Source organism: Zophobas morio, unplaced genomic scaffold (assembly GCF_036711695.1).
Source record: "Zophobas morio isolate AGI-343-1 ecotype UQ-CSIRO unplaced genomic scaffold, CSIRO_AGI_Zmor_V1 ptg000349l, whole genome shotgun sequence".
Classification (NCBI taxonomy): Eukaryota; Metazoa; Arthropoda; class Insecta; order Coleoptera; family Tenebrionidae; genus Zophobas; species Zophobas morio.
The window spans coordinates 46,099-58,268 of NW_026972453.1; the positions used below are offsets into that span (position 1 = coordinate 46,099).

Genomic DNA, 12,170 nt, shown 5'->3' on the forward strand with positions numbered 1-12,170 from the left:
TTGATCTCCTAAGTTCTATTTCTTTGTTTCCCATGAAACTTCTAATTTCTGATCGACTTTTTTTTCAGTGTGTTCTCTTCTTAACCTTTTTATTGTCCAGCTATTTACCCTTTTGTCGGCGTTTGTTATTTTTATTGAGCCTTAGGTTCTAAAAAGTCTTCTTCAAGGACAACTTGCTTGCTGTGTTTTGTTAACTGTCACTTTTACAGGTTTACTACTTTTCGAGAACTATTTATCGTGAATAACCAAATAAGAATAATTTAGGTTATCATAAATCCATATACTCTTAAATATTTAAGCTTCCTGAAGAGCACAACATGCCCCACTCGATCAAATCAAACAATATTAAATATACACGAGCTCTCCGCCAGCAGTTAGTAGCAGACCGGGCCGAGGGTACCCGTAATTCTGTCGAGGAAATAGCATAACTGAACTGAGGAATAACGGAGGTAATACTTGGCGCTGGCTCTCTCCCTTTGGGGGGCGGAAAACCGCTAAGTAGCCTTGAGTATTAAGCCCTAGCCCCCGGAGTATTGCTGCTGGCCCCTTCCCTCGTGCGGGCCACTTCCTTTTAATACACTTATTACAGATGTACCCTCGACGCTGAACATTTTGACTAGAGATATTTTAGTAGATTCATTGTCACATCCACTTTAGGAGTATAATATAGTGTTTAAAAGTTGAAGATTTTATAAGCATTCTAACATGAGAATACTATACATATTTTGATAAATAAATTAACTTTTATTTATTGGTCAATGAAATAATTAAATAAGGGCACTCTAACAGGTTAAATATGTAAATTCGTTACACCCGGGATTAAGAGCTGTTGTGGCGACTTGGCGATTAAGAGCATTAAAGCACATACTCAAGGCCGCGTTGGACTCTATTCCCACCGACCGACTATCTTTTGCGTCTTTGATGGCCGCGTACTTTGAGATAATAACAACCCAATTAAGGCTAATTTACAGAATACATAATAGTTACCATATATGGAATTATAATGCACATTGGCCTAATACAAATTAAATATTGGAATTATTTCTCAGACAAAGATTCCATTCCAGAAGAGGTTAATCCTAATTTGGAATATCAAAGGCGGTTTACTATTTGAACCTAGGACAAGCTCTTAATAGATAGAGGATTCCCCTCATTGCGCCTTCACCTTTTGACTAGTCTATTGCTACTGTTTCTATTATTTTTTTTTTTTATTTTTATAATAAATAAATTTTTATCTATTCTTTCCTCTATGAGAGATATATTTTAACATATTTAACCTCGTTCTCTTAAATTATAGTACACATTAGCGTAATTAAAGAAAAACAAATTAATGTTATCTTTTTATTACTAAAGATGGTGCAAACCTAACGTAACATTATGCCTACTAGTAATTAGTAAAACTGCTTATAAAATTTTATAACTTATCTCTACTGAGGCAGTTATTAATTGTTAGTATTTAAAACAGGGGAGGCATACTTGAGATCTTATCATTCGTCATCAGGGCATTACCAAAATAAACATACTCATCTAATACGGAATATTTTTTAAACGATAAATACTTTTCGAGAAAAGACGGAATTCTGGTGAGCGGTTTTAAAAATAATAAAAGCACAAAATTACTTGTCAGTCCAAAATTGTCAGTAAAGCAAGGTAAAATGAAGCTTGAACCTCTCTAAACGAGACGGACTTCTTGGTAGAAAATTATGAAGTAATAATAAAAATTTTGAAGGTGCAGACATTACTGTCAACGTGATACCATAAAAAGTAAAACCATTTTTATTTGTCATGGTTTGAGCAAAAAGACTTTTATCCTTGTGTTACTAAAACTATAACAACTGAATGAAATATAATGGAAAAAATAAACCAAAACTCTTTCGTTTAATTATATTGCACTCTACCTAACGGATATTATTTTAGGCGAGTACGTAGTTTCAAGCTTCCTTAGTACTTCTTGCATTCCGCATATAATTATCATTTAATCATTTAAACTGGCTCTTATATTATATGTTCACGTAAGGCACCTCTTATAATTTACCTTTTATTAGCTACACGTTTATTTTTAACTTATTATTGAAGTCATTGTAACTAAAAGTTTTAGCTTACAGTTGCGTTATAGAGTAATATTCTAAATCTTCTATGGTCCCTCAAACAAAGAAAAAAATTTTTTAAATAGCAGAGCGGCCACGTACACCTTAAAAACCAGCTTATTTATTTATAAAAGTAATATAACTTTTAATATGGCCAGGCAGGCCTCAGGCAACGTACAACACTTCGGTTTTGATAGAAACTAATATTTAATGTGTAATATATTTTCTGGTTTTTAATTTATTATCTGTACGAGCTCCACTAAAAAATTTATAGGGTTTTAAAAGAGACTAGTGCTCTTTTAAAACATAATATTACTTAAGTAAATTGAGAAAAGTCGCATTGGCGGGGGACAAACTTAAAATCAAGTTAAGAGAATTCTCCACCCAAGGTACCACACTTTTGTCGTTTAATTGCAATTTTTTAGAAATGTTTTATTATATATTTATAATATTTAAGGAAATAGTGCTAAAATTTTAAATCTCAGTTGATTGCAATGTCCTAAGTAATACAACGAATAAATATTTTTTTAAGCCAGTAAAAGGAATGTATTTCGTATATAGAGGCGGTACCATTAGATATACTCTACTTGCGTTGCAGTACTAACAAACGATGGTCTTTTAGTAGTATATAAAATATTTCTTTTAAATAGAGATGACAATATTTCTTTTTTACAAATATTGTTAACTTAATTTGTCTTTGATGAATTCAAAAGATATGTATGGGTACGTCAAGTTTTACGCCGTCGCAAAATATTGGAAAACCACAAAGTTGACCTTGGCGTAGCTTGGTCTCAGCCTAGGTTAAATATGCCTGGTGTTTTACGGGGGACGACTGGGGCTTGGCTGTCCTCATTCTTCTAGTTTCGGGTTGAAGTTATCATAATGGAGATATGCCTTCTTATACAAACCACTTACAGCTTCAGGGGTTTTTATTAGTTAAACTCGGCTCGTTATAAAAACGTGTTGTCTTCTGTTGTTAAAATAGTACTTTAAAATTTCTTTGCTAAGTCTACACGAGACTTGAAAATTTTATTTCCTTTAATAACAATCTTTCAACAATTTTTTTAAAAAACTTTAAAGGCCTTGTAGTTATTTAGATTTTTTTTTTAGATGACACGATATCAAAAAAAAAATTTGTTGCGAAACTGGTCAACGACCTGTCCGAACTGCTTGCAGTTTCTAAAACTATAATCAGCGTTCTTCTACAAACTGAGCAATGTATATATTTAGGTAAAGTTATTAATATTATACATTTTTGGCTCATAAAACTTTAACAATTTTTTTTTTTGAAACTGCTAAAATATACTGAAAAATTTATATAAACAAATAAAGGGCCTGCTCACGAAGGATTTTTTTGCGTAATAACCTAAATGTTAAAAATGAAAATTATGAACCACAACATTAAACATTATTTATATTATTATTATTATTCTTTAAAGCGGCTTCGATTTTGGGTTGGATGAAAGATATAATTTTTAACCTTAAACAGGTGAAACCGAGGAAAACGCAACGTTTGTGGAATTTTTTTCAACTAAGAAATTTCTTGATCTTAGAAAGAAACTTGAACTAGAAAATTTTATGGAAATTTTTTTAATTTCACATTTTGGGAAGGAATTTGAAGGTTTACTTAAACACTTTTAAGTCATTTTAAGTTTTAAGTTAACCTTTTTTTCTATAGGAAACTGTCGAATGAAATTTTTGGTTGACTTCTTTTCTTTTGATGAGTTTATTAGTATATTTTCTTCTATTTTATATTTAACGTCTCCTTTTATTAAGTTTGAGAATTTTTGCATGTAGGTTATTTTTTAAATTTAATAAAGTAGGCTATACAAAATATCTTTGACGCGCTTGTTTATTTCTAGCGTTCACGTTATTTATAAAGACCTTTTATAAGCTTTAATTTTTTTAGAAAATTAATTAATAATTAAAGTTTTATTAATCTTTATAAAGGTTAAAATGAAAAAATATATAAAATTTCTTAATTTTTCTTAATTTAATTATAAATCAATAAATTAATTATAAAAGAAAGTTAAAAAGTTTTAATTTTATTTATTCTTAGTGAAGTGGACTCTATATATCATCTCAATGTATATTATTAAGTTCATTTATTGGTAATTATATTATAAAAATATAATTTATTAAGTTGGTTTACGTTAATTTATAGAGAAGTTTTTATTTTGAATAATATGTATATATTAAAAATTGAAATACTCATTATACATGATTTACTTATTTTTTGTATGTTTCATTATTTTTTAGTTTAAATATTTAATCTATACTTAACTAGATCGAGCGTTTTTAAAGTTATTACAATGGCGCGAATTTATTAAACTTTCTTTTTAATTTTTTTAGCTAACAAATTAATAATTTTTTATATTTAATTTATTAAAAATTCGAACTTGTTTTTAATACATATTTAATTTTTAAGGCTTGAAGACGCAAGAAGAAAAGATCCCCCTCGCTTCCATTTCCAGACAAACGAGACTATTAACTGATTCAGTTTCACCAGCACATAACCGTAACAAAGATCTTCTGAAAAACATTTTCCCCCAACAAGAATTAATTTTGCCGCCGGAAGATAACATTCCGCAAGAAATCACAACTCCTATGAAAAAAGTTCATAATAAAGGCGATAAAAGTTATTCGGGTTCAAAACGTACCACATGCTCGATTTGTAAATCACGGAAAACGACAACAGTTTGTTCTGCTTGCCCTGGTAAAGACTTTATATTCGCTCTTTTCTGCAAATAATTAGTTTTAAGAACCTTTTATATTTAATTTTTTTTTTAAATGTAGAGTTTAATTTTAAAACAAGGTAGAGCGAAAATTCCGTATTAAATTTTTTGAAAGTTGAAAGGTTTATAAAATTAGCTTTAAGGCGATCTTAGTTAATTTCGTTCTGCCAACTGTCTTTTTGGTATGGAGACTGTTAAAAAAAATTATTATTTCTGGCGGTATTAATAATTAATTTTTTAAAAAACTTAGCAACGTGACTTCTTTTTACCTTAAAACTCTACATTATTTAGAAACTCTTGAGTTTTTTAATAATTTTAAGAAATTAATAATATATATTTATTTTGTTAAGAGTTTTGAAAAAAAAAAAAATTTAATTTTGATTTTTAATCGTAGAGATCAGCGTGTGTAACACAATTCGTCAAAAAAGCACGTGTTTTTTAAAGCATTTGGAAATGGTTCATCCGTTATCCGTCGAAAAATATAAACAAACGAAAATTTAATATTAGCGGCGCAATAATTATGCCACATTTTGCACTATATCGCTAAAGAATAAAATTTTATTTATAAGTTTAACTATATTTTATTATTATTATATTTTAAGCTTTATTATAGAAATTATGTTTTAGGGCTCAGAATATATTTATGTTTACTTCTCAAAGCATAGGAGCGTTACTGGCAAAAAATGGTTGTTTTTAATTTAGTTCCAAAAATAAATAAATTCCCTTTCTTTAGTTTTTATGATATCATGCGTTCTCTGTTGTTTTATCCTTTTAAAATTTAGCTTAACTGTATAAGAATTTTTTAAACAACTAATTATTACCTAATTGAAACTTTAACTTTTCTTTTATAAAATTATGTACTATAAGTAATTATAAAGTTGTAGCCTGTTTTGTTTATTGATAGGCATATACTCAGTAAAAAGTTTTATTTGAGCTACATACTTGTCTATTTTTATAAAAAATATACTTAGAAAAGATCATCAGAGCAAAAATTACGGGCAGCCGGCCTTTAATTTACTTTGATGACCTATACAATGTTAATGACCTGAAGACGGTCTTTACAAAGTTCATGTACCTCTTTAGTGTAAATAAGTTAACATTTTACATTAATTATATAAAAGCTAACTTTACTTAAAAGAGTAGCGATAAGAATAGACATAACACTGGTAATATCTTAGATAAAACACAATAGCAATTCTATGACACCAAAACTTGCCGATAACTATTGGTTAGCGACTTAAAAACTAGTAAAGTGACTAAAATCGGAAGAAAACGTTGATGTAAAAAAAACGAACACAGTTTCTTATAATAGTTAAACTATTTAATAAAACGCGTTATTAAATAATTCTTTATATAGTATCCTGCATAACTGAGTTATAAAAAGCTAGAAATGAAGATTGCTTGTTTTTATGGAACAAGGTTTAGTCTTGTATAAAGCAAAAAAATGCAGTTTTACCACCCGTCCGGTAAGTTTGACCGTAGCGCAACTTTTTAAAGAGGGCATGCTTATCATAATAAGTTTACGGGAGTTTACTCGGTAGCTCATAATTAAGTGTTCGTGTTTCAATTAGTTAAAAGTTTGAGTTCCTTTACATTCGTAATTTTAGTTAACGTTTAACTTAATAAAATGGTCTACCTTCAGTTTTATAAAAAAGTTTGTTACTAGCCTTAAAAACTAAAAATGGTAAGAAGCGTCTTTTTAAAGCGAGAAAGTTTCGGTTTTATAGTCGACCAATTCTTTAAATAGTATTGTAAAAGTCATATGAATCTTTATAACACTATAATCAACTTACATCTCCAATGCGATAAAAGGAATGAAAAATAACAGTTCAAATTGCATTTTTATATATTAAAAATTGTTTTCCGCATAATTATTGAGGTTGAGAGCAAGGTTTTACAGTTCCCAAACAAAATACGACGCTACTAACTGGTAACGAACCAAAGATATAACGTTTCTTTTAATAATTTAGTGTTATTAAACCAGATGAAAGAATTTTTAATAACATATTTATATAACTTTATTTCAAACAAAATCAGAACAGATCCAAGGAGGAACGAAAACTGGCGGTTAGGATACTAAACTCACTAACGACTGGGATTAATATAGAAGAAAGTTAAGTTTACCATTGCTATAAGTTAGCAGTAAACGCATAGATCCACGCATAACCATAAGAACTACTTAAAAGGGAGCTGGAAATGCATTTAAAAGAAGAATAAAGGCGCGGGTCCCTTGCCGTGGTTTGTACCTCGGCTACTTTTTACTCACAGCTAAGAGACTTGCCAAAGCTTTTTATAATATCATATATTATTTATTATTAATTTTTTTTTTGTCTAAATTTGCTTGTCTACGTTCTATCTGTTTTAAAAAATTAGGCCCTCTACTGAAGAAGAGCTGCGATCTTGAAAGCTAACTTATTAGCTGTCAATGAATAACCAGAAGAGAGTTAGACTCACCAGAAATTAAACTTAATGAGCACATAAAAAATACTCAGGAAAAACTAAAGTCTAAGAGACGAAAGGAGCCTGTTGTGATGACGTCTGGTAATGTTTACTTGGCTTTACTAATTCTAGATCAGCCACGGACTTTTAAAATATTAAAAGAAAGCAAGAACTTAGAGTCAACCAAAAAAGAAACTCTTAACGGTTAAGTTTTAGTAGTAATAGTATTTGGTATTGCTTTAGTATTAATTCCCCGCCTTGATAGCGTTTCAATTAATACTATAGCCCAGAGCGACGTACTACTAGTATAAATAATTTATATAGTGGTAAAAATTTTAGTAATAATCATGTTTGGTAAAATAACCTATAATAGTTTAAATAAGAGCCGTGAGAGTAGTACAATCTGCGGAGACTTGGAAAAGTTCGTAAAAGTTACATCATAGCGTAGACGTCGAGATGGATAGTGTCTCCGGCGCTGCTCCTAAGAAAAAATGACCGATCGAATGAAACGGGATCTCGTAAAAGAGAGATCCCTCCTATAACCCTTTGCGGAAAACAAAAGTGCCCCTTACTAATTCAACATTTGCAAACTAACGGCGTGATTATTCCACAGTCAAGAGCGGCCAGCCTTGGAGGATATTTCCAATGACAGCTAACGTTGACCGCTCTGTAACAGCGATCATGCGAGCTCAGGAATTCAATTATCCTTTACATATCAACTACCTGAAGACAAGCCACAGAGTTATTTTGGATTTGGGGCACATTTAAGGCGAACTTGATATCTCCACTGTCGAGGTGGATCTGCGCACGCAAGGTATCACACCCCTCCGAGTGACACAGATGCACGCGGATGACACTGACGAAGGTGAGCGGAATAAGTGACCGTTTACCATTAGTGCTGGTGCATGTGCCCAGAACGGAGCGACAAAACTTTTAAAGGTGAAGATTATTTCCCCTATTCAGATCTAAAATAGAAAAACTTCGAAAGAGCAGTCGCGTTGGTCAGTGCCACCGCTGCTAAAGCTTTTAACCACGCTGCAAGCTGTTGTGCTGCGGCTCCTCGATGCGTTAAATGTGGAGAAAGCCACTTGACAGCGCCATTCACGAAAGCACGAGATATACCTGCTACTTGTGCAAAAAAAAAAAAAAATGCAGTGAAGCGCACTACCGCTAATTATCAAGGCTGCAAATACTAACCGCAGAAGGGCAGCCAACCGACCCGCAAAGTACACTTTGTCTTAAAACACTACAAACATATTAATTACCGTTTACCCCCGGGGGTCTCTTACGGGTCTCGTTTGAGGACTAAACCGCCTCAAGTCTCATCCACTGTTCCGTTAATTTCTAAAGCTCCTGGCTGCGTTTCCACAGCGGAAAAAAAATAATTAAGCAACAGCAATAACCATAGCCGGTAGTACGGCAGTTGTTAGTCATTTTAACGACGAATTTATCCAGCTTGTTTGAAACTGTGAAAGGACTCGAATCTGGTTGCAACGGTTTCTAAATCAAAGACGCGCCGCTATATTCGATTATTATTCTGGAGAGAGAATGGTGTTTAGAGCAAGAAGCTGCGAGCTTGAGGAGCTGCTGCTACGAGAAAGAGCTGATGTGTGCGCCTTCGAACGAGAGCAACTTTTCCTTTCCAACGTCGCATTTAACCTGTAACAACTTTGTTACGTCTGCGTTAGGGCTGGGTCGATGCTCGCGGTGGGAGCGCGGCTGTCTTGGTACAACGGTGCATTCTACATCGCACGATATCTCTGCCAGTTCCACAAGGTCTCAAGGCGGTGGGGACTTCCCTATGTAGGACCGAACCATGGGCGCGTGTCTGTCATCGCTGTCTACCACTTCCCTTGGAAGCCTATTACCGCCTGCCCTCCGAATTTGGAGGCCATCTTTGCGAGTGACTTCTCTGCTGTTTTTGTGCGGGGATCTCATTTGCAAACACCTTTGATGGAACAGTCGAACCGCTAACTCGAATGGTCCACATACCTTGAGGCCTATGCTGATGAGCACGGGCTGTGTGTGCTAAGTCCCCAGCAACCAATAAATTTGGGGACTACAGACACAATGGAATGTACTAAATACCGCCATCAACTAGAAGTTTTACGCTTTTACAACGGCAATTGAAGCGCTCCACGAGTGCTATCCTCCGATCACCTTCCAGTTATTCTGGAATAGGCGACGAGAAGACACACACCGAAAGTCTATCACCCGCATTTTTACGAACTGGGACAAATATGCTGAGTTTTTAGAAACCACTATCCCGCCGTGTCCGCCATTACCGTCCACGCCACCCTGCTGAATGATTGCTGTTGTCCATTTCGAAACCGCGCTGAACATGGCTCACCCAACCTCCACGTCAACTCGTAAAGTGACGTGCCCCCCCCCCAACCTCTTCCCTCCCATGCGCCCCCTATCGCCTGCCTAACATCCAAAGGCACTTATTTGCCAACGTCGAAGTCTTCGAAGTCTTATTCGAATAGCCATGTTTGTCGCAGGGCGTCGAAGACAAACTTTCGCTTAATCGACTTTACAGGTGTATTAAAAAAAGGCTAATGGCCCATTTTAACAATAAATGGAAGAGCACGCTGCATAGTACATCAGAATCAGGCGGTAGCAGTCGCTTCTTCTTTTGGAAATTTGTTAAAAGGATCCAAATAAATCGGGGGCTTGCACCACTATCGCCCCTTCGTGAAGAATACATAGTGGTCGAGAATGATGATGATAAAGCTGCGCTTTTTGCCAACGCGTGCTTACTATCCAAAAGGTACCCAGCTGCTCACTTAACTGCTAATGGTGATGCCTTCCCTCCGCTGAGCTTTACCCCTTACCGTTAACTACGAACCCCTTAATCTCGCTAATGCTGACGAGATGCACGCAAATTGTCGAAGCGCTACCTAAACAAAAAGCGCTACCTAAACAAAAAGCGCCTGGTCCCAATGGCATCATTCATGGGATGCGGAATAAAATGCCATTAATAGGGAGACGCACTATTTTTATATATCTTTATCTCCTTATAAAATCTTCGATGCACCTTGGCGCCTTACCGGTTGGAAGGAAGACGGCGATCGATGTGATGCTACCAAAAACACTTAAGCCGGAATCACCATCTAGCAAGTTACCGACCCATCAGTCTACTGTCAGCGACTGGCAAACAGAGAGAGACTCGTTTTTATTGCCCCGTCTTAAAGAGGCCCTTGAACGCTCGGAAAAGCTTTTCCGGAGTTTTTTTTCAGTTTGGATTCCGGAAAGGGCACTCAACGAACCCAGCGGCTTCTCCACTTAACTGGACCACTCGTGCTTTTAACCGATAAGAAGGTCACAGGCGCTGTCTTTCATGACGTTGAAAAGGTATTTTAATCAAATTTTTCGCATGAAGGTCAGCTGCACCAACTGCACTCGTTATCCATCCCTCATAGCCTTTATATAACGTGCTGAAATCATTTCTGAAATAGTCGCGCCTTCCGCGTGCGCGTGGGAGATACCCGGTCACCGCTTCGATCTATGACAGCGGCGGCCCCTCAGAGGTCGCTTCTCTCGCCCCTGTCATTTGCAATTTACAAGAGCGACGTGCCCTTGCCGCTCGGTCCATCCACACGAAAATCGCCCTCTAGGCTGATGATACGACCGCATGTGCCACTTCGAAGTCACCCGCCTTGCTATGCAAGCGTCTGCAGCGCTATCTTGCGCTCTTGCCTGTCTGGTGCCGTGCTTGGAAGGTTGTTACTCTAACTGCGATGAAGAGCAAAGCTATATATTAATTTCAAAGAAACGTGTCTCTTTGTCGGTGGCCTTAACCTTTAATGGCGTGAAGGTTCCATGGTGTTCTCAAGCGAAATACCTGGGCGTCATCATCATCATCCACAACAAATTTATTTTTCCTGACGGACCCACGTGGGCTATGTAGTGGCGAAGGTCAAGGTAGCAATTAAGGCGCTTTATCCTTTACTTTGCAGCAAGAGCACGCTTTCTCTGTGATACAAACGGCAATTGTATATTTGTCTTACATCCAGCCAATAATGATAATATATGCGTCTACGTCTGCTGCTTAGGACCTACGGCCCCACTGCGGTAGCGTTTGGCACTACTTCAAGTACGACAGGACAAAATTGCTGCGTGCTCTGACAAAGGCGCCGTGGTTTGTGACAAATGATGCTCTTCGCCGGGGCCTTCAGCTGGGCCCTTTAACACAGTGTCATTCCAACGCCGTGCTGTGATCCTTTATGACAGGCTCCCCCGACACACTAATCGCCTGCTGGTGAGCGGGCTCATTCACGGGCCATGGGGGACGGGGCACGTTATCGCAGCCCACGTGACGCGCTTAAGCACGTTTTCTTTTTTCTCTTGCTTCTGTAAAAAAATCATGATTTCCCAGGATGCTATTTGTACCCTGTCTCTCGATTGAGAGCTCGAGTATTCGAAGTTTCTAACTCGATCGAGAATCAGGGACCATCATTAATAAATAAATAATAAATAAATTTAAAAGAAATTCAATAAAAAAGTTAATTCACGGGGCCTTAATAGTTCGTGGTAATTTTATTTCCCATATATCGCTACGCCCTTTCTCGGTGGTAAATCATCTTTAATTTGTGTATCTTCGGCTAAATTAGTAAACTTGTTTCGCTAGTTTAACTGCATGTATTAAGGGTTGTAAAACTCGTAACTGATATAAATAATTAAATACACTGACATAATTTACAGTGAACCACGAAAACAGCGGAATAACGAGGAGAGAATACTTTAAACATATTTAACGATCTTAAACAATGTTTAAAAAACCTAACTTTGCATAATCTTAAACTGGATTTACTAAATTTATTGTAAATGTGCTTAAACCGACTTGATAGATATAATCATAAATACACCATAGAACTTGGTAGTTTCACTCATAGACCCTACGATAAAT

At 35.5% G+C, this 12,170-nt stretch overlaps 1 protein-coding gene across 1 annotated transcript; it reads left to right on the plus strand.

Moving 5' to 3' along the window:
• Nucleotides 1-2,935: 2,935 nt before the first annotated feature.
• LOC135120145 (uncharacterized) lies at nt 2,936-5,330 on the plus strand. The gene is made up of 6 exons (XM_064044469.1): nt 2,936-3,012; nt 3,198-3,317; nt 3,577-3,708; nt 3,766-3,819; nt 4,516-4,803; nt 5,217-5,330. The coding sequence occupies exons 1-6, from the start codon at nt 2,970-2,972 to the stop codon at nt 5,321-5,323; spliced, it is 744 nt and encodes a 247-aa protein (XP_063900539.1). The 5' UTR covers nt 2,936-2,969; the 3' UTR covers nt 5,324-5,330.
• The last annotated feature ends 6,840 nt before the right edge of the window (nt 5,331-12,170 follow it).

Excerpts from the sequence above, each read along its gene's own strand:
- LOC135120145 (XM_064044469.1), top strand. The coding sequence starts at position 2,970 with ATGGAGATATGCCTTCTTATACAAACCACTTACAGCTTCAGGG. Across the intron at positions 3,013-3,197 it reads AACCACTTACAGCTTCAGGG|ATGACACGATATCAAAAAAA; the intron begins GTTTTTATTAGT and ends TTTTTTTTTTAG. Across the intron at positions 3,318-3,576 it reads TGAGCAATGTATATATTTAG|GTGAAACCGAGGAAAACGCA; the intron begins GTAAAGTTATTA and ends AACCTTAAACAG.